The following is a 22,343-nucleotide window of genomic DNA, read 5'->3' as shown; positions in this document are numbered from 1 at the left end:
GTCATTCTGAGCAGATCTCATAGCAGGATGTATCTGCTCTAAGTCTCTCAAAAAACCATCTGCTAATGGTAAAGCATCTTTTAGAAGTTTGCTCAATTTGATTAAGAACAGACGCATTGTTATTCTAGCTTCTTTGATTTAATTTTCTTTGCCTTTCAGACAAAACAGCGCCCGCAGCGTGCCAGCACCAACATCCATGTCTTTGAGTGATTTATAGTTTTCATGACTTTCTATATCAATTGAAAGGAGCTTCTTTCCTTCAGACATCCCCACACAGTCATCCTTCATGAATTTTGTCATTATATTGCGAAGGAGCAAATTCATCTTATTATATAACATATGCACTAACGACCCTTCAGCTTGGAAAAGCTCCAAATATGACAACAAACATGGTGAAAGAGCCGAGAGGAATTCTAAATAAGCTACAGTGAATGGATCTTTCAGCACAATACAAATACGTCGATATCTTTCATTGTTTTGCACTAAAGCTCTTCTCTTTTGGTAGAAATACAAGAAAATATTCCTTCAAAGCGGGAAAAATTTCTAAAATCCTGACTATCACAGCTCCCAAAGTAAGCCACCGAGAACTAACATGCCTAATCAAAAATTTTTGTTCACACTCGAAATTCTTCAAATCTTCTCTTCGAGCTGCACCAAGTTTGAAAAAAGAAAACAAGTCTCCAACAAATTCATCTACATCAATTGGCAAGTTGTCTAGGGCTTTTGGAAAAACAATTGTGGAGTTGAAGACTGCAGGTTCCAATGTGTATCAATTCTGACGACCCCGATTCTGTAAGTGCTTTGTTGAGCTTCTTTTCAATAGCAAGATTTAGATTTGGGCCATCCATACTCAGCATAAGTATTTTGTTCAAAGGTATATCAAAACTATTGAGAGCATTCATTATGCTGTTGCACACTATTTCTGATGTGGCATGCCCAAGAAAGATGGAAGTGAGGTAGCCAGAAACCACTTTATTTGTTCTTGTGCTCCAAAATCTCACAAATATATCTAACTGCTTCTTGATTTGACTTGTGGTCATTTCATCGAACACCAGAGTGTAGTAATTATTGCCTTTTGCTGCTGCTTTGATGTCAAATACAAATTCATCACAAAAATATGGGCCTAATCCATGTGAGAGAACATATGAAATTTTTCTGTCACTCAGTTGCATTTTTTTAGCAACAGCATCATTACAAGATATACAGAAGACTGGATGCTGTGAAGATATTTATTATTTTAGATGAGTTTTTTTTCTTTCCTTAAAAAAAAAAATTAACATCTCTGCCTCTACCGGGAGTCGAACCCGGGTCCCTCGATTGCCGGACGAATGCTCTGACCACTAAGCTACAGAGGAGATAGAGATTTTCCTTCGCTAGAGCGTATATATGCCGAACGGAACCGTGCAATGGACGGTGAAACCGATCAGCTAATAGGTCATGGACGACGAGCCACCAGATGGCTATATATATGACATGAATGTCGCTCTCCACTTGTTAATACAAGATATACAGAAGACTGGATGTTGTGATTTATTAAAAAAAAAAAAATTAACATCTAAAATAATAAATATCTTCACAACATCCAGTCTTCTGTATATCTTGTATTAACAAGTGGAGAGCGACATTCATGTCATATATATAGCAATCTGGTGGCTCGCCGTCCATGAGCTATTAGCTGATCGGTTTCACCGTCCATTGCACGGTTCCGTTCGGCATATATACGCTCTAGCGAAGGAAAATCTCTATCTCCTCTGTAGCTTAGTGGTCAGAGCATTCGTCCGGCAATCGAGGGACCCGGGTTCGACTCCCGGTAGAGGCAGAGATGTTAATTTTTTTTTTTAAGGAAAGAAAAAACTCATCTAAAATAATAAATATCTTCACAACATCCAGTCTTCTGTATATCTTGTATTAACAAGTGGAGAGCGACATTCATGTCATACAGCATCATTATGAAACAGTGGAACAATGTCTTTGCATGATGCAAAAGAAAAATTTGAAGTGGCAATTTTCATGCACCACAGTGCTTCTGCTTTAATCACCAGTTGATCAACATTTGAAAAGCTCTCTGGAGTGTTCACTTCGTCTTTGCTATTCGCAGGGGTGGGAAGTGACCAAGTCCATTTCGGAGCAGTTTTGGAGCAGCAAAATATGGGATTCGGAGCAGATATTTATAAATTGGAGCAGTGAACTTAACAAGAATATTTTCGTTAACCCTCCACCCTTTTCGAAATAAAACTGCAATGTCTTTTGTTATCAAACATCTTTTCGTCAGCTTGATTTTTGTTTTTGGTGTTTTAGGCTTTTGACACCTTTTTTGAAAGAGCAGCTGTCATAAAATTTTTTGCACCCGTCTATTTACGATGATTTTTGCTTACTGAGGGCACTATTTGCTGCCTTGAACAGCAGCACTTCAAATGAGCTAAAAAAATTTTATAAGTTTTAAATTTTTTTATACTTGGAAAGAAATTGTTGCAAATTGGGAGAGAATTTCGGAAGAATCAACCCGATGTTTGGCGATTCAGCACTCATTATCTGGCGAGATTGGCGATCTGATACTCGCTATTTGGCGAGATTGGCGATCTGATACTCGCTATTTGGCGAGATTGGCGATTTAACGCTCGTTATTCGGCAACATTGGCGATTTAACGCTCGTTATTCGGCAAAGTTTCTAAACTAACATTCGTAATTCGGCGAACATGCGCTTTTTACTCCCGGAATGAAAATTTTTTTCACGAAACAACGGGATTTAACACAATGACAATCGACTACAGTAATTTCTGCTGCTTCCAGTGACGACTTTTTTTTTTAAACGGAAACACTCGAATTTGCACTTTAAAGCTGAAAGGCATTGCAAACCATCTTCAGTTCCACGATCACGGACAATATCGGGGTTTCGCGATGGAAAGCCCGATCAGGGGCCGATAGTTTAAGGCGATAGTTTTAGTGGAATAAAACACGCTCTTCTCGTAAAGAAACGTTTCGTGGCTAGCAGGAAGAAAAATTTTTTGGCGTCATTTCCGAAATTCCGGGCATACTGAAGCGAAATTCGCTATTTGGCGCAGAAAAATGCGAAAATACGCTATTGGAGCAGGATGGCGCAATATATTAGTTTTGGAGCAGTGCGGCGCAATTGGCGCAGAGTTCCCACCCCTGTATTCGTGAAATCCACCAATTTCTTTTGCCCCTTCAGCTGCTTTGCTGCAACTATATGTTTCTGTCGTAAAGAATGATTACGGAGTATTGATATGCCGCCATTACAAACTGCCAGGTATGAATTGCACACAAGACAGTATGCTTCCCATTCGGTTCTCCCTTTTTTGCACCATCTTTCTCTTCGAACCATTTCTCCTGAAACCTTGTTCTACCTCCTGGCATTGTGTGAAACCTGCACAAGTCTGCAAAAAAGTATTCAATTACAATTATTGCTCAAAAAATATGAAAAATATATGCCAAAAGGGGGGGGGGATGAACACTGCTTATTATTTCACATCAAGTGTTTTCAAATTTAGTCGGATGTAAATCAGTAAAATAACAAATAATAAAAACAATCTATTTCACCTGAGATTATTTTCTGGTTTTATACACTGGTGAAAAAATACGTAAGCGGAAAAAAATGCAGATTGATGGAGTACGTGAAACATCGATTATACAAACTCAAAAATATATTGGTGAAACTTCATGAAAAAAAAAATTAGAATTGATTTCTCAAAGTTTTTATTTTGATAATGTATAGAATAGATATATTTAATCAATCTAATTGCAAGATAATTTTTTTCAATTGAATAAAAAAATTTCTGGTGAAGTCCATCCATGAAAAAAAAAAAATTGCTAGAATCGAAATTGGTTTACTTATAGCCAGTGTTTCTCTCAACCTAAGCATTTGTAAAATACTGATGCTTCCCCCATTTTAAGAGGCACATTTGGGGGGGGGGGGTAGGGGGAGCACTCAGTCTCACCTCCAAGCTTGAAAATTGGGGAAACATTTTTTAAGTTAAAATAGTGGGAAAAATATTTAAATACTGTTACAACCAATTTTTGTGAATTGGTAACATTTTTTGGAGGTTACTAACTCAAAACCTCCTTGGAGAGATTTTTTATGCTCCCCCACCCTCCTCAAATATAAAATTACCCTGGTTGTTCTCGCCTCCAAAAAGGAGGTCCTGCTTAAATTATTAACCTGGTCTAAAACAGGGGTTTCAACAAGGGACGTCATTTCAACTTTTTCCGGGGATGGGGGGCAAAGAACATATACTCAAAGTATGTGTGTATATATATATATCATGCCAGGAGGGGGCGCTCCCGATTCCCCCCCCCCCTAAATGACGGTCGTGGCTTCAACCTTTAAAACTGTGGGAGCCAAAAAAAATTCTGTGAAGCTTAATGGCCAACAAGTCCCACTGTGGTATCTTCATTCACACAGTGATGTCTTAATAGGTGGATTCAATGGGGGCAAGGTGCCTAGTCAAATAGGAAGCCTTACATTATTAGAGAATTCTATTTATTCTGAGATCATTTTTACATTAAATATGTATTTTTATAGACACTTAAATTGTTTCCTCTCATCAGTTTTTGAATAATTTTTTCATTGGATATGAATTTTCATTAACTTAATGATTATCAAAAATTAATCAAATATTAATTTTCATTAATTCAAAACTTTCCCATTGAATATCAGAGAATTTTCAATTCTAAGAAATATTTTTTGATCGAATATAAATTTCCATATAAATCCTTAATTTCTCCCAATACAAATCAAATTGCCTCCTTGAAAATCATATTGATTCCCAGTCTGGAATAACAGAACTAAACTAATGTAATCATTCACACTAACTCTAAACTAATAAATAGCTGGTTACTTCAAAGAATTGCAAGCTGTTCTGAATTGCTAAAATCTATAAAAAATAATAAAATGTCTAAAATTTTTTAAAATTTAATGAGTAAAATAGGATAAAGAAAACAAACTTACCATTATCACTATTTCTGAAGATTTCTCCTGATCATAATCAACATTCAGATGAGAAATTACTGAAGCACTGAAGGCCATCTCTTTCCTACATTTCCAAAAAAAAAAAAAAAAGTTTCTCCACCACTCCTACCCCACACACATAAACAGTAATTCCCTAATGAGACCAATATCAACTATATAGCAGAGAGCCATGTGCAGTGCAGCTAAACAGCTAAAACCCTCAGCAGTAGAAATAAGCTAACAGAAAATTTTTCAGGTGATGAATGGGAATCTAGGGTATGGGAGGGGGATAAAAGGATGGGAAGAAAAAAAACATTGGTCTGGAACTCTTGCCCATGGCCTTTTATGCACCCCCCCCCCCCAACTTCTTTTTTTTTGTCTTCTTTATGGTATGATGATCAGGGAACCTGATTCACTTTCTCCACTAAGGCTGGGACCTGACTACGGCACGGTTGCACGCGGTTGAGGTTGGGGGGGGGGAAGGCATCATCTATAGTTTTATTCTGTCAACGCACAGATACAACTGCAACCGCTGAGCGCGGTTTTTTCAACCGAGAAAATCCACATTTTTTGGGACGGTTGGGGTAACCGGAAAGCTGCCATCATGTATTGCAAAGGTTTGAACACCCTGATGACGGTTCAGCTGGACCTGCGGTTGCTGTCTTCCATTGTTTATTAAGTGTTTTGACAAGGAGGGTGATGGGATTTCGGATGCACTGGACAAACGAATTGCTCTCCTCAGGTTGCCATAAAAATGAGGGGAAAAGACAAATTCGAAGAACTGTATGGTGAAGTTCTATTCGACAGAAGCTAATTCTTTGTTTGGCGCTTTTGCACTGATAACAATCAAAAAAACCAATGAAGAAAAAAAATTTTTTTGCTCTACATGAGCACATATAAAAACTCGGTTATAATGACATTCATAAACTAACGTGATTACGCTAAAACCAAGATGTATATTTTAGAACACTTGAATGAAATGCATTAGATCCCAATTATAACGTTTTAGCAAAAAACCAATTAGTTACCTCATCCAAAAGAGTACAAATTACCACGGGGCCCACCCATTTATAATAAATTTATAAAAAATTAGAAGTAAAAATAATCAGACATCTGAAGGATTTTATTTTTATATTTGCAAATTCTCCATATCAAACTTTTGAAACATTTATTAAATGCCTAAGTATGAACCGGGGAGGAAATACGTCCCTAAGAGCTGCATTGTGTGTGTTTTGCTTTCATTATTCTGTCTTTTTGGTATTTATTTTTGTATTGTATATGAATGTGGCTGTCTATCTGTGTTTTTGCAATGAAAAAAAAAAACCATCTAGGCCAGCGGTTCTCAACCGGTGCTCCGTGTTAACTCCCAAGCGCTCCGCGGCCCTCGAGGAAAATAAAAAAAGAACCAGTAAATTTGAAAAAAATAATTATTGATATTTTTGAATAAAAATAAATCTAACTTTGATGAATAAATAAAAAATAGGCCTACAGGGCTTCACCATAGAAATTATATACTGGAAAGGGCTCTGTGGGTCAAAAAAGATTGAGAACCGCTGATCTAGACAAAACGTTGTATGCGGGTAATATCGAAGAGTGCACTAAGACAATTTTCCCACCTACCATTCTTTTCAAGCAGTTTTTGATTTACATACACACACAAAGCCGCAACTAGGGACAGCGGGTCCACTGTATCGAGTGCTGAACTAGGGGAGCACCAAATTGCCCCTTTAACACCACTCCTTCTAACCTTTCCTTACACGGGGACGCCAAAAGCTTGCTAGCTCCAGTTAAAAAAGTATCCAGCTGCGGCCCTGTCCTTAAACCTTGCAACACACACACTGATGTACAGGGACACAACGACATGCGTGGTCAGCCGGGGCAAGCACGCATTTTGGCGCCCCCTTTTAATATTGAAGGAGAGATGAAGGGTTAACATTTGCGCTCCTGTCTCACTCGGAGTTCGGGGCATCAGTCAGTGCCGTCTTAACGCATGGGCTCACGTGAGCATGGCCCGGGTGCCTCAAGAAAAGAGGGGCTTCCCAAAAATGAGATCTGATTGAAATTTTCAAGGATTTACCATGTAGGGCCTCCTAAAAACCACTTGGCCCGGGGGGGTCCATAATACTCTTAAGACGAGTTAAGGTTTTCGTTACCACGGTTCTTCGTGTTCATCACAACGAATTTACTAATCCTCCGTTGATGATGTTCTTAGTATTATTATACAGCGTTATATCATGTTTGATTGAATGAATTTTAAAAAAAATTACATTAAACGAAAATATCATATGTTCCAGTGGTTGCCAATTTTTTTGTGAGCTAATGGCCCTTTGTACCGTATTTCCTTCTCGTGCTGCCCCCCCCCCCATCTTTCTCCGGGACCTTCTACCCCGGGGGGGGGGGGCCTTTTTAACTTGTTGGTCGAAAATTGAACTGCAGCTTAATCCCATTATAGAAAACTTCCAAGAGACCGGAGAAATCACTTCGTTACAACGAAATTTCCTTGTAAAGGAATTCCAGGTTGTTGCCGTTGTGCCTATGTAAACTGTTGTGGGAGGTTAGAAAAGTTTTCGTTAGAACGAGATTTTCACTGTAACGATATTCGTTAAAACGGGGTTAGACTGTATTTGTTTTACTTCATAAATCTCCCCACAGTCTCATTGAGGTATCCTGAAAATTTGGATGTACTCGGTTAAGCAGTTTTTGAGGAAAAACTACTCGAAGTACGAGAACTTAAACTGTAATCATCCATTATGTAATTATTTACACTCTAAACCGGAGGTCCTCAAACTTTTTATAGTCGTGAGCACTGGCTGTACCCATCATCGAAAGGAGAGCATCGTTACAAGTTTGACGATACGTATGCATGAAAAATCAGGATGATTTTAATCCTCGAATGCAATTTGAACGAGGTAATTTGATTGAAACGTCGAATGAACTCTAGCAAGCAATTATTGGACAGGAGCTTCGAGAAGTCCAGTTGCTTCAGGTAGCACCGTGGCAAGGGCGTAGCGAGGGGGGTACTTGGGGGTCTGGTCCCCCCCCCCCCCCCGAAATGTGAGAAAATGACCGAAAAAAGGAAAAAAGATGGCCAAATCCATTGTTCTGTCACTTTGGTCCCCCCCCCCGAACGAAATTTCTGGCTACGCCCCTGCACCGTGGTGCTCGCGAGCAACAGGTTGAAGATGCCTGCTCTAAACCATTATACTACATCTGGTCATGTAGGCCCTATGTGAACAAGAAGCCCAGGGTCACGCGAATATGGCTGGCTTTAAGATGGCCTTGGTTCCTCGAACAGCTTTGCTGAGTTCGCAAAGTATAGTCCCTTCCCCTCCTTCCTTCTTTCCCAAAATTAAAATTATTATGCTTAATTCCCATTAATTAGAAATTTAATTAATTGGAAATTTACTTTAATTACAAAGAAAAACGTGCTAAATTCATGGCCAATTTTTTTAAACTTCAAAAATATGTTATTTAAATAGGTTTTTAATATATATGTTATTTAAATTAATTATGATGATTCCAGTCATCATATATAAAAAAGTTTGTGCGATTTGGTCACGAATCGTAAAAGCATCAAAAATGGGTCAACTGGTAGGCTGTCTTTCTTCAACTCTGAATTAATTTCAAACGGCAAATATTGTTACAGAAAACTAAATTTCATTACATGAATATTTTTATTAGTATATACAGTAAAACCCCTCCTCTTTGTGAACACGGACAGGACAAAAAAATTAAATCCATGTAAAATAGGTGACCGTTAAAAAGAGGTTTGAAATTCATACTTTTATATATTATACAACTGTAAATTATTATTTGTCCGTAAAAGAGGAAGTATCCGTTAAGAGGGGGGTTTTACTGCAATGCAGCTTATGAGCACGAATTTGCATGCTAACTGGAGCCAACTTCAGCTTGGCGAAAATAATTTAGCCAATCCCGAGATGTCACGTGACATTAAAAAATAAAAAGACCCAGGTTGCTAACAGCAGTGTGTTTTTCAAGCGAAATTCCACGGTTGCTGATAAGATCAACAGCGCCAGCCGAACCGTAGTGTGGCGGCAGCCAAACAGGGAGGGAAAGAGAAAACAGTGTTACCTGGCGTATCTCCCAGTGTGATGTTGGCTGTAAACAAAAGGAAGGGAGGGGAAAAATAGGAAGAAATTGAAGTAAAAAAGGAGGATTGCCAGGAAAGTAGGAAAATAGGAGGACATTTCTAAAAAATAGGAAAATAGGAGGACATTTCTAAAAAATAGGAAAATAGGAGGACATTTCTAAAAAATAGGAAAAGTAGGAAAAATAGGAGGTCTGCCAGGTCTGCACCTATTATAAATCATCCTCCTTCAGAATGTTCTTTTCAGTTAAAGTTACTGGAAAAACTGATACTCAGGCATCTTCAAGATAGTCCCCTCTTAATGGGTAAGATTAATGTGAACCAGCATGGTTTTAATACTGGGTTTTCCACTGACTCTGCTCTTCAGCAATTGATTTGGAGAATTGAAAACACAATTATCAATGAACAATTTGCTGTTGGTATTTTTCTGGACATTGTTGGAGCCTTTGACAACGTTACTTTTGACTCTGTATGAAAGGCACTAATAGATTATAACATTCCACCTGTGTTAATTGGATGGATCGATCACATGCTCAGGAACCGAACAATGACTGCTCGTGTTCTTGATGCCCAAGCTGAAAGAACTATCAGAAGAGGTTGTCCGCAAGGAGGAATCCTTTCTTCTTTTTTTATGGAACATAGTCTTCAGCTCCCTAATCAATCAAAGGGCCAGGATATACGCAGGCCTATGCAGATGATCTAGCCATTCTCATTCAAGGGCATGATTTATCCACAATGAGGATTCTTGCTCAACAAATTTTAAACTCTGTCAGCAGATGGAGTGACAAACACCAACTAACATTTTCCACAGAAAAAAACCAGAATTGTGATTTTCACATGGAACAGAAAATGGGAAATTGGAAACCTAACCCTCAAGGGACAAGAATTAACCATGTGACAGAGTGAAATACCTTGGATGTCATTTGGATTCTAAGCTCTCCTGGAAATCCCATATTCAAGAATGAGCTAAACTGGCCACTAATATACTCATGCTATGCAAAAGAATTATTGGCAAAACCTGGGGTTTAAACCCTAAAACCACTCAGTGGATCTATACTGCATGCCAAATGCTGAGCTATGGTTGTGTGGTATGGCATCAGGCATTATTAAAGACCTCTTATGAAACTGTCCTACAAAAAGGGCAAAGACTAGCTTGCATTCTTATTACGGGAGCTTTACCCAGCTCTACCTCTATCACCCTTGAAACTACTCTTAAGCTACCACCTCTGAGATGGTACCTACAAGGAGAAGCTTTTAAAACCATGTATAGGATGGAATGAAATGGTACATGGTGCAATCGACCTTTTATGGCATACAAACCTTCTTTCAAGAACCACCTTGACCGCTGTCTACTGGGAAAAATGGAGATTCCTTCTCTACTAATGCCAAAAGAGACTCCTGTTCCAAAACAAAAAATTTCACTAAATACTTCACTATACACATACCCAGGAGAAATAAAGTTGCCAACATAATTGATAACATCTCCACAGGAGTTATTGAGTGTTACACCGATGGCTCTAGGATTACTGAAAATGGGGCTGGAGCAATTTTCCGCATCTTTGGAGTGGATCATGACTACCATAAGATACATTTGTATCTAGGCAAAACGACCACAGTCTTTCAAGCTGAAGTATTAGCAGTATTAGCAATAGCCATACTGGCTGAAAACCTGATTTCTAAAGGGTATCATGGCAAACAAATTGTTATTTTTTCTGACAGCCAATCAGCACTAATGGCTCTTGACAACTTCAAGTTTCAACTGTGCATAAAATACTGCACTGACATGCTGAATAACTTGGCAGCATTGGGCAACAATATCAACCTTTACTGGGTTACTGGTCATGTAAATTTCCAAGGAAATGAGCTTGCAGACCAGATAGCCAAAGAGGCAGTGAACCTTAAGCTATCTGGACCTGAACCTTTCTATCCTGTTTCAATGCCAACCATTAAAGGAGATGTCAAACAATGGATAGAAGACAAACATATGCTGCAATGGAACTGAAGGCAGAACTGCAGGCAGGCCAAGCTGGCCTTAGGAACCAACCCGAATATTACCAAAAAACTTATCTCATTGAACAGGAAACAAATTCGACAGGTTATACAGATCATCACTGGTCATGCTAACCTAGCCAAACACCTACACAACTGTGGCTAAGCAGATTCACCTATTTGTCCTGCATGAGGAGAAGATAAAACTCCACTCCACTGTGTGTGTGGGACGATGTCCCACCTTCTCTATCCCGAGAAGGAACTACTTCAGTGATCATCAGGTGACACTAAGTGAAGTTGTAAATGCTGCTGCTGGCAGCATTTACAACCTGGAAAATTTTCTTAATTACACTAAGTACCTGAATTCATGGTGAGTATCAATTCTATGCTCTAACTTGAACTCTCATGCGTTATTATTCAATAAATTCATGTTGAGTTCTTGGCCATATCTCTCGGAGACATCCTCTGCTCCTTTTCTAAAAAAGGGTATTGCAGACAGGAGCAGCCTCAAATATTTTTGATATGGCCTTTATCGGTTGCGATTTTCCATAATCTCCAACATACAAGGATTCAATATAATGGTAAAAGATATGACTTTCATCTCCAGAGCGGTTACCAAACTCTGGGAATTTCCACAGAACAATATTTCCTTCATATCTACATAACCCACAACTCATGTTAAACCACTTGGCGCTAGAGATGGGCAAAATTTGCCTAGGCTTTTTCTTATGGGACAGCAAAGAATGATGAAGATGTACCTTTAAATGGTACAAAGTTGATGTACCTTTGAATGGTACAAAGTGGATACTGGAGAAAAACACCATGAAAGAACACGACTCTCAAAAAACCAATATTCAGACAAAAAGACTGTCCATTTCAGAAAGTTATGCAATCATATTAGTTAAATAACTCTATAGCGGTCAAAATGACTGCTACCATTGTTCTAGGTCAGTGATTCCGAATGTGGGTGTTAACGCCCCTTGGGGGAGATGGAATTTTCCAGGGGCGCTACGCCCCCCTCCTATAAGTATAACATAGGATCCTATGGGTTAGATTGCATTGGGGCAGTGGGAGAAAAAAATTTCTGAAGAACGGAGTGATGGTGGGACAAAAAAAGGTTGGGAAACTATGTTCTAGGTAGAACTTTATTTTATTACTAAATTAAGAAACCTAGAATATTCAAAGTTTACAAATTTAAGAACCTCAACAAGATGAGAAAAGTCATGAAATGCCAAGTACCTGAGATAAACTGTTTGGGTGTAAGCCCTTGTCAAAGCAGGTTTATGGTCAAAATGACCACTTCCATCATTCTAATGTTAATGATGTCGTGTCTACAAGCTTATTTTCAGGATAAATATAATAGAAATAAAACTCTCTGGATCAAAATTTCCGCAACAGTTTTCAACTAAATTTTCAAAATTGTGTAATAAGCAAATTGCATGAAGGGTGATCACGTAAAATGAGGGAATCACAAAAATAAACTAACGCTGAAAATCTTAAAGCAAGCTTCAGGTATTAACTGCTGTACCTGTGCTCTTCCATCTTCTGTATCAAGATCCAAACCAGTTTTTTTCTTTGCTATAGACAGCAGTTTTTTCCCTTCAGTTCTTAAAACATCTCGCTCCTGAACTTTTTCAGAGAGTTCTTTCTGAAAAAAAAAATTATGTCTGATATTCAAAATCACTGATATTCATAAGATTTGCAACTTCTTCAGTTTGAGAGAATACCCTTTAGCATTAATAACTAAAGAAGTTTACTACGTAGGTGTTTCAAAAAGTATGTTAACAAGAGCTCTGACGGGTTCACAAATTTCCTGTGTGAATTGAATTCTTTGTTTAAACAGCTGAAACCTTCATAGCTTTTGAATGCCACTGGTAGATGCAGCTAGTTGTGCCGTAGTGTGCCAAAGTCTCAGAAGATGAAGGCATTGATGGAAATGTGGTTGGCCATTGAATTAAGAAGTGTGATAAGGTTTTTTGCATCTGAAGAAAACGTCCCCAGTTGAAATTCATCAGCAACTGGTATCAGTGTATAGAGTCTGTGTAATGTCAAGGAAACAGGTGTGGTTTTAATGCACACAATTTGATAAAGGCAGAACAGATGTGCGAGACGAGCAAGGCAGGGCGGCCAGGCACATCCAGTACAGATGAAAATGTGCACAGTGCTGAAGCTTTGATTAATGCAGATTGTCGTACTCATCTGAGCGAGATTGCACAGGAACTTAATATCTCCATTGGCAGTGTACACAATATCATGCATGAACGATTGGGCTACCAGACTTTGTATCTATTTGAATTTTGTGAATAAATGTTTTCGCTCAAAAGGCTTGCTATCTTATTTTTTTAACTATCCTCGTATATATATTTTAAACAGTTTAAAATAGTGAAGAATAAATTTTATGCAAACAAATTTTTCTCAACTTAAAAAATAATGAACATTTTCCTTCTTTCAACTGAAAAACAGAATTTAGAGACATGATTTACATATCAACGATTTATATGTCAATGAAAGAGCACAAACCTTCATTTCAGTAAGCTCTGAACTGTTTTGTTCAATAGCCATCTCAACAAGGTTTTTTTTCTCCATGAAGGCTATATGATAAAATTTTGAACTGCACTTCTTCTTTGTTATCTCAAACCACTCCTAGATTACCAAGTGCAAAAAAAAAAAAAAAAACCACAATTAGTGTTTTATAAAGCATGATCAGTGACACACCAAGTCCTCCCTCCCCAACATATTTTATTGGAACTATCTGTTTGACTGAGAAATAGTTTTTCAAGCCAACATCATCATCATCATCATGACCACCATCTGGAGAATTCAAGCAATGTGTATATCTTGCTCTCTGTGTGCTTGTGTATGTGCTGTTTTTCTTTATTTAAACAAAGTGATAATACAACATGGTGGCAGTGGTAAAAGGCTGTAACAACAAACAAAGTAGCAGCAGAAAAAATGTTCTGACACACATCAAGTAGATGAAAATCAGTACTTGCAAGGAACTTTTAATCTGAAAAGTAAACATGGCTGATCCAGAGTACTTTCCTTTATTACAGCAATACAGACGACCCAGCCGGACAATTTCACATTTCAACACCTGCAAACTGGTCAAGATGGATAACTCACTTCCAGAGATTCCGGATAGCTTCTGGACTTTCTACCAAGACGAGAGAAGAGCAGGTAAACTTGCTGATTTATATTATGGGTGAACAAGCCGACTACATTTACACTTCTTTCAAGTTGACTGATGCTGAAAGGAGAAACTATGAACTCATTGTGAAGAAGTTTAGTGATCATTTCATTGTTAAAAAGAACAAAATTTTTGGATGAGTACATCAGTTCAACAAATGCAAGAACAAGCATCAGTAAACAACTTCATTACTGTTTTATACAGCATTGCTGAACATTGTGATTATGGAGAATTACATGATCTGCTCATATGTGATCGTACTGTGCTTGTTATTCGAGATAAAGCTGTGAGTGAAAGGTTGCAATTGAATGCCAAACTTACACTCACAAAAGTGGTAGAACAAGTTAGGCTTAGTGAATCAATCAAGTAGAAACAATATAAACTCAATGAAATGGAAACCACCATTCCTATACATGCAACGTCTTCAAGAAAATCTGATCACTTTCAATCTCAAAAGTCTGGTGTGGAAAATAAACCAAAGAGCAAGAACTTTTCAGATTCACAACATTCTAAGACCTGCAAATGGTGTGGTAAGCAGAAACATGAGAGAAGATTATGTCCAGCTAGAGATGGCAAATGTTTTAAATGTTCAAAACTGGGACATTTCGAAACATTTGTTTAGCAAAGAAACCAAAACAGCATTCAAAAATTTTGTTCTTGGGTCATATTCAAGACAACACAAACCATAATTGGGCAGTTTTTGTTAATATTATGAATAAGAAATCCAAATTTTGACTAAATCGCGGAGCAGATCATACAGTAATACTTGCAACTTTGTATCACAAGTTGTTTCAGAAATTGAATTTGAAAGCAGCTGATAGAACTCTCTGTGGTCCAGATAACACTTTGTTAAAAGTGCTGGGCATGTTTGAAGCACCTTTGAGCTATGTAAACAAGCAATGCACAGAAGAAATCTATCATCAATGGCTTGAAAAATTGTCTTCTTGGGAAGACAACCAGCTTTGATATCCTTTGGCTTAGGACCCAATATCAGTGCTATTCAACGGATTACTGCAATAGATCCGAATTTATCACACAATGGGAGTTCCCTGAACTGTTCAAAGGACTTGGACTCATGAAGGAATGGTATTCCGTACAACTCAAGCCAGATGCTTTTCCATCTACAGTAACATCGCCGAGATGAGTGCCTATACCTGTTTTGAAAAAAAAACAGAAATCGAGATAAAAAGGATGGTTGAACAAAAAGTCATAACTCCAGTCACTGAGCCAATGAAGTGGTGCTCTCCTGTCGTTATAGTGCCCAAAACTGATGGAAAGGTGAGAATTTGTGTGGATCTGATCGAGCTGAATAAAAATGTTCTACAGGAATTGCATCCCGTACCCAAAGGGGAATACACACTGAATCTCTTATCTGGTGCTACAGTGTTCTCAAAACTAGATGCAAATTCAAGATTCTGGCAAATCCCATTGGATGAAAAGTCATCTTATCTTACGACATTTATTACTCCGTTTGGAAGATTCTGATTTCTTAGACTGCCATTTGGAATCTCTTCCACTCCAGAACCTTTCTAACGAAGAATGATACAAATTCCGGAAAACACAAATGGAACAGTTTGTCACATGGATGGCATACTAATGTGGGGGTCTACTCAAGAAGAGAATGATATGAGATTAAGAGAAGTTTGCCAGAAACTGAAGGATGTTCATTTGACTTTGAGCAAAGAAAAATATATCTTCTCAACGAGAAAAATTAAATTTCTTGGTCACATCATTGATAGCCAAGGAATTCACCCAGATGATGAGAAAATCATTGCTATCAAGTAGTATAAGTCACCAACAAATAAGAAGGAACTGAAACAGATGTTGGGCATGGCGAATTACTTGGCTCGTTTTGTTCCAAATTATGCAGAAGTGCTTTCTCCTCTAACTATGCTTCTCAGCAACAAAATAGATTTTGTCTGGGATATACCTCAGTAAAATGCTTTTCTCAAATGGAAAGAGATACTGTCATCTGATCCTGTTTTGAAAAACTTCAATCCAAACCAGGAATCCATAGTTACTGTCAATGTATCTTCGTATGGCTTGGGAGCTACCTTACATCAAAAGCAAGATGATAGTCAGATTGGTGTTATTGCATATGGTTCCAGAACTTTAACCACAGCTGAGACTCGATACGCCCAAATCAAAAAGGAAGCCTTAGCTATTGCATGGGGTTGTGAGAAATTTAAGGATTACCTAACAGGAACTAATTTCAAGATAGGAATCAGAGGTTTATGATCACCCTATCTTCTCCAGAAAACATTTGGACAAGTTGTCACCAAGGCTATAAAAGATCAAATTGAGGATAATGCCATAATCTTAGGGGCCATTCAAATATTACGCCATCATCGATGGGGGGAAGGGGGTTTCTGATTTGTTGACTTTTGATGACAAGGGGGGAGGGGGATTTGGATAATGCTTACATCATCAACCACCCTTTATGAAAATATGAAATACTTTTAATGACATTTTACTTGGTGCACCAAAAACAAGAAAAACCTTTCGATAGTTTGTGGGCATTTGAAGTAACATCCCCCCCCCAACTATTGTTAAGTGCCCTACACAGCCACTTTAGTGATCTTTAAATGTTTCGCGGATCCAAGTGATCTGTTCCGGGCTGCTTAAGTGCTCTGGAACTGTGCCATGCATCACTCAAGTGATCCGTAATTATATGCCATGGATCACTTAAATAACCTGAGAATGTGCCGTGGGTAACTTGAGTGATGTAGAACCGCACTGGGGGCACTTAAGTGCTCTAAAACTACATCACATGTCACTGTGTCACGGATTGCTTAAGTGTTCTGAAACTGTGTCCCGGGTTATTTAAGTGATCTGAAAATGTGCCACGGGCTGCTTAAATGTTCGAAATTGTACCACAGGACACTTGAGCGATCTGTAAATTTGTCACTTGGTTCATTTTTACAAAATTAGGTTTGAGGAGAGCAGGCCACGTCAGATAACCCCCAGGGCCATATTTGGTCCGCGGGTCAAGGGCCTTTATGCGATTTATCATTATGTGGCTTAGAGTCACAATGAATTTATTAAAGATAAATTTTGAGTTAAATAGCCTTCAAATAACATTGAAATTAACAGAAATCGATTACAATAACACATATAAAGGTATTTTCTTGCAAAATTACAATTAAAAAATATTTTTTTGCATTAAAAGATAAATTTTTGATCGTGGGGGGACCCCCGTGTACATCTCTGATCCCACCAATATGCATTAGGATTCAGAGGGGTAGAGCTGAGCTGATGACGAAATTTTACTGACAAGGGGAGGGGGTCAGAGTTTTGCTGATTGCGGGGTGGGGGGGGGGGGTCAAAAATGGCTAAAAATTTGCTTACGTAATACTTGAACAACAACTTATGGCATAGTTCACATTTCAGGAAAGGAACTGTATGCAGCAGAAGCTTTATCCAGGAGTCCTCAAGTGTACCCAAACAATACAAATGAATTGGATGACAAAATAGATGCATATGTCCAAATGGTTAAAGAGACTCTACCAGCTTCATCGAAAAGACTGGAAGAACTGAAAGAGGCACAACTTGCTGATGAAGTTTGTCAGAAACTTATATCATATACAATGACAGGATGGCCTGCAAAGAAAGATGTTGATTCCTTTTGTCTACCTTTCTGGCAACATCATTACAAAATCTCTATCCAGGATGGTATAGTGATGAGAGGCTGTAGAATCATCATTCCTCGATCACATCAAAGTGAAGTTTTAAATCAGGTTCATGAAGGTTATCTTGAAATTACAAAATGTTGAGCTATAATCAGATTTTCTGTCTATTGGCCTGGAATAAGTAAAGAAATAGAAGAAAAGATTTAAAAAATTACACGGCTTGTATTCAAGAATCAAAGAACAGGCGCAAACCTCTCATTCCAACATCATTTCCTGAAAGACCATGGGAGATGATTGGTATGGACTTGTTCAAATACAAGGTTATGGTATCTTCTCTTAGCTGACTACTATTCCCATTTCCCTGAAATTGCAAAACTTGATAGACTGACAGCTGCTGAAATCATAAACCAGTACAAGTCTATATTCACTGAACATAGCATTCCAGATATTATTCGATCAGACAATAAACCACAGTTTCATCCAGTGCGAACATTTGAGTTTCAAACATTTTCTAAAAGGTATGGATTCACACACATTTCTAGTGCCCAAAGTTTCCTCAAAGTAATGGACTGGTTGCGTCAACAGTTAAAACAGTTAAAATGCTGATTAAGAAGTCAAAAGATCCATACATTGCTTTGATGGCATATCGAGCAATTCCTCTAGAAAATGGATTGATTCCAGCAGAGTTGTTGATGGGTAGTAGAATTAAAACAACTTTGCCAATAGCTAAAGGTCAATTGCAACCACAAGCAGTAGATAGAAAAACCATCAAGGTCAAAGAAGAAAGGAGAGTCGAAAGACAATGCCAAAACTACAACCAAAGACATGAGGTGAGGGGTCTCAAAAAAAAGTAGAGAGGAGAGGTATGGATAACTGACAGAACTACTGCTGGTGTAGTTCAAAAGACTTCATTCCCAAGATCTTATCTGATTAAGTCCGCAAGAAACATCTATAGAAAAAATAGGAGACATCTAATCCCATCACCAAATTTCTACCCAGAGAAAGAACAGGAATTGGACTTTCCTTCATTGGAACATTGTCCTGCAGCAATTCCAAATTTGAGTGACAACTCAGCTGTCAGAGTGCCATATGTCACTAGAAATGGAAGGATTTTTCTCTACCCCCTTAAAGAAAAAAAAAGGTGGGGAGATGTGTAATCATCATCATCACGACCACCATCTTGAGAATTGAGCAGTCAAAGCCATATGGCTGGCAGAAGGAACTGACAAGCAATGTGCATATCTTGCTCTTCATGTTTGTGTATGTGCTGTTTTTCTTGATTTAAATAAGGTGATAATACAAAACTATATGATAAAATTTCGAACTGCACTTCTTTATCATCTCAAACCACTCCTAGATTAACATGTGCAAAAAAAAGATACCCTCGTGATGAACTTTTCCATGAACTTGAAGGATGTTGAAGACTCGATACAGCCATTTGATGGTACAAGCATCTATCCAGTCGAGAAGTTTGTTCAGCAGTTCGGAAACATTTCTCAGATTTTTAGGTGGTCCGCATTACATTTGTTTGTGTCAGCCAAGAAGTGCCTCAGGGGTCTTTTAAAATTGTTCATCCAAGGTGAACAAGGCATCAGCTCATGGGCAATCTTGAAAAATGCGCTCCTAGCTGAGTTTGGTTCAAAACTGGGCAGTGCTCAAATGCATAAGATGTTGTCCAAAAGAAAATTGAACAATGAGATAGCTTGTGAGTAGGTAAGTGCCCCTCAAACTTTACTTTTTTGGAATTTTTGAAAAATTGAAGGCAGATTGATTAGTGCAAGTTAAGAAAAAGATCAAAAAATGAATTAGTTCCAGGAGCGGTTGTTTTTGCAGACATTGAATATAACTACCATCGGACGTTGGGGATATCCGGCACGATGAGGATGGAGAAAAAGGTAGGAAAGAAGTTACATTTTAAATTGTGAAATTGGGATATGGGAAACAGATAAAATTAGGAAACTATTTAGGGTGATAAGATAATTTAGCATCTAATGAGATTTAATTCCAACGTCAATAAATTCCAACATTGAATTTCGGATTTATTACACCTGAATTCTTAATTTACACAATATATTTATTCCTATGCTAATTGAATTTTTGTATCATAATAATTTAAATAATTTTATATTTGTGTGTTTGAAATGGAAACTGTTCTCATGATTTTGTGTTTGATTAAATATTATTGAAATCTAACAGTAAAATTATTCTTTCATGAGTTATCATTTCTTATTCCAAATGTATATTAGACCACCTGGGTTTAATTCTAGATAAATTGTATATATATATAAATTTCTTCCAGTGGTCCGATATAACACTTGGCATAATATCCAGAAAACATCAATTTCTTCAAGTTTTTATATGTTTTCAACATTGTGTGAGCTGGATCATTTTAAATATTTTACTATTCACCTAGAGTTCAGGCCTGAAAAATCCCATGTGTCTCCAATACTAGAAAAAAAAGTGACATATGCCAGAATTATTGCATTATGTAAGTATCATATTGAAGGTCTGCTTACACTCTGGAGAAAGATTTATCCAGAGATGACTGAACCTTTGAATTAAGTTTCTTTTGAATGATTTTTCTTCCGAATATAGCTCTTTTACCAGAAATTGAAAATCCCAACCATCCCAAAAATCGTTCATTCTTATGTGATAAAGAGTTGTGGGTGGGAGAGACATAATAAAACAAAACACGTGAAACTGAAAAAAGTAAAAGTTATTTCTTTTCACTTGATTCATAAATATAAATAAGTTGATATAATAATAAAATGATCAATGAATTGAATCGCTAAATGTAAAAAGGGGTCGTGTCACATTTTTTCATTTTTTATGTTTCGATGAATTCATGTAATAGAGCCACCAATGCCTCATTTTATGGTTAAATGGGTCAAGTCTCACTTCTAGATGCTAAGAAAAAACAAACGTTAAAAGTTAAAAGGTGTCTCGTCCAGGACATGACATTTTTACATTTAGTTCTCAAGAACGCTAACAGTTGGCAGCAGGGTTTCATGTTGAGTTATCTTCATGAGAAGGTTTTCATTGTTTACATTGCTATTTTTGTTGACCAAGAGTTGTGGTTATTTGACATTATTAATAAAATGTCGTAATTAGTGAATCTTGGATGTAACATCAGACACTTCTTTGTCTCAAGAGAAAAATGTCTTGAGTAAGCAAAGGAAACAAGGAGTGAGAAATACATCATCTTACAGACTGAATTCAATTAAGGATGCCAGGCTCAAAGGGGAAGCTCATATAAATCATGCTTGAAAAGAAATTGTTAAAAAATATTGCAAATCGTTAAGTGGCAATATGTAAATATAAAATTCTCAAAACTTGTATAGGGACAATTTCACTTGTTAGGTTGGTCTATTTAAGCTTTACATTAAATCTAAATTAGTATTATTTCTTTTTTTTTTTCATCTTGCTGTACTGGCAAGTGTCTCAAGCTCTATGATGAAGGCAAATTGACAGTTTTGCTTACTCAGTTTCACACGAAAAGGGCAAAATATGAGCAAGATGGTTTCCTAAAAACAAATTATCGGAGAAGATATGTTTTTTGCCTCTACTGGGGGGGGGGGGGTTGGACTTGAAAAAAAGGACATGGGGCCCCCCTTTTTACATTTAGTGATTCAATTATAAGATATAATTTTTTTTGTTACCTTGGCATGCTTAAGTAATTTGTTGAGCTGTACCATTTTTTCATTTTTGTAGCGAACTATTTTTTCAGCACACTGCTGTTCCATGACTTCCATGTCAAACTTCTGAATCTCAGTATTATAACAATCAAGTTGTTTCTTCTTTGCTACAATACACTGTCTGGTTTGATTACAACTTTCACGAATGTTGATTAGTTCTTGCTGAAAAAATATCATAAAGCAGACTAAAAATAAGCATATATATACCCTTTACTACTACTTTACCATACACATGCACCTTGTATAAACGTCCCTCTGGGGAATTCTTAACAAATTCTAACTCATCAAAACGTGTGTTCCGAGTATATGTGTGGCCCTAGCATATTAGTGTTGCCAGAGTTATGTGTGTTTTGTATACTAGTGGCACTGTTTTCTATATTTTTAAGTGAAAATGGCAGATGCCTGAATTTTTATATTATATAAATGCCTTTCCTCTACTGAGATTTATCAAGTGAGGACAGTTATACTAAAGGTAAAAGAAGGCATGCAGCTACAATGTACATATTTAATTTACAAAGAAATAAAGAATGAAAGATGCATACAGGTAACACTTGATTCAATATGCAATTAAAATTTATTGAATCACCACACATTTTTATGAACTACTCCTCTGGTCCCAAACAATATGCCATTTTTTTTAATGGCTTTCTCATTTATGAACTAATTGTTCGTAAAAATGAGCAACAAATATGAATGTATGTTATATATTTGTTGCATGGAATATTATGGTTTTTATAACCTTTCATGTAAAATAAAAATAATGTGTATA

At 37.3% G+C, this 22,343-nt stretch overlaps 1 protein-coding gene and 1 pseudogene across 1 annotated transcript in view; both read right to left on the bottom strand.

The window, feature by feature from the left end:
- Positions 1-22,343, bottom strand: part of LOC149067011 (structural maintenance of chromosomes protein 5-like) — a 254,890-nt gene that overhangs the window by 57,047 nt on the left and 175,500 nt on the right. Inside the window, exons 18-20 of the mRNA XM_089252810.1 lie at positions 21,539-21,736; positions 13,584-13,706; positions 12,550-12,711 (exon numbers count right to left, since the gene is read on the bottom strand). Of these exons, the coding sequence (XP_089108936.1) occupies positions 12,550-12,711; positions 13,584-13,706; positions 21,539-21,736 (483 nt within the window). The remainder of the gene's footprint in view (positions 1-12,549; positions 12,712-13,583; positions 13,707-21,538; positions 21,737-22,343) is intronic.
- Positions 218-10,647, bottom strand: LOC149067016 (uncharacterized; annotated as a pseudogene).

Source organism: Pholcus phalangioides, unplaced genomic scaffold, assembly GCF_987345545.1.
Source record: "Pholcus phalangioides strain wild (caught in Gottingen) unplaced genomic scaffold, Ppha-v1.0 ptg000031l_1, whole genome shotgun sequence".
Lineage (NCBI taxonomy): Eukaryota > Metazoa > Arthropoda > Arachnida > Araneae > Pholcidae > Pholcus > Pholcus phalangioides.
This window is presented reverse-complemented; position numbering and strand designations above follow the sequence as displayed.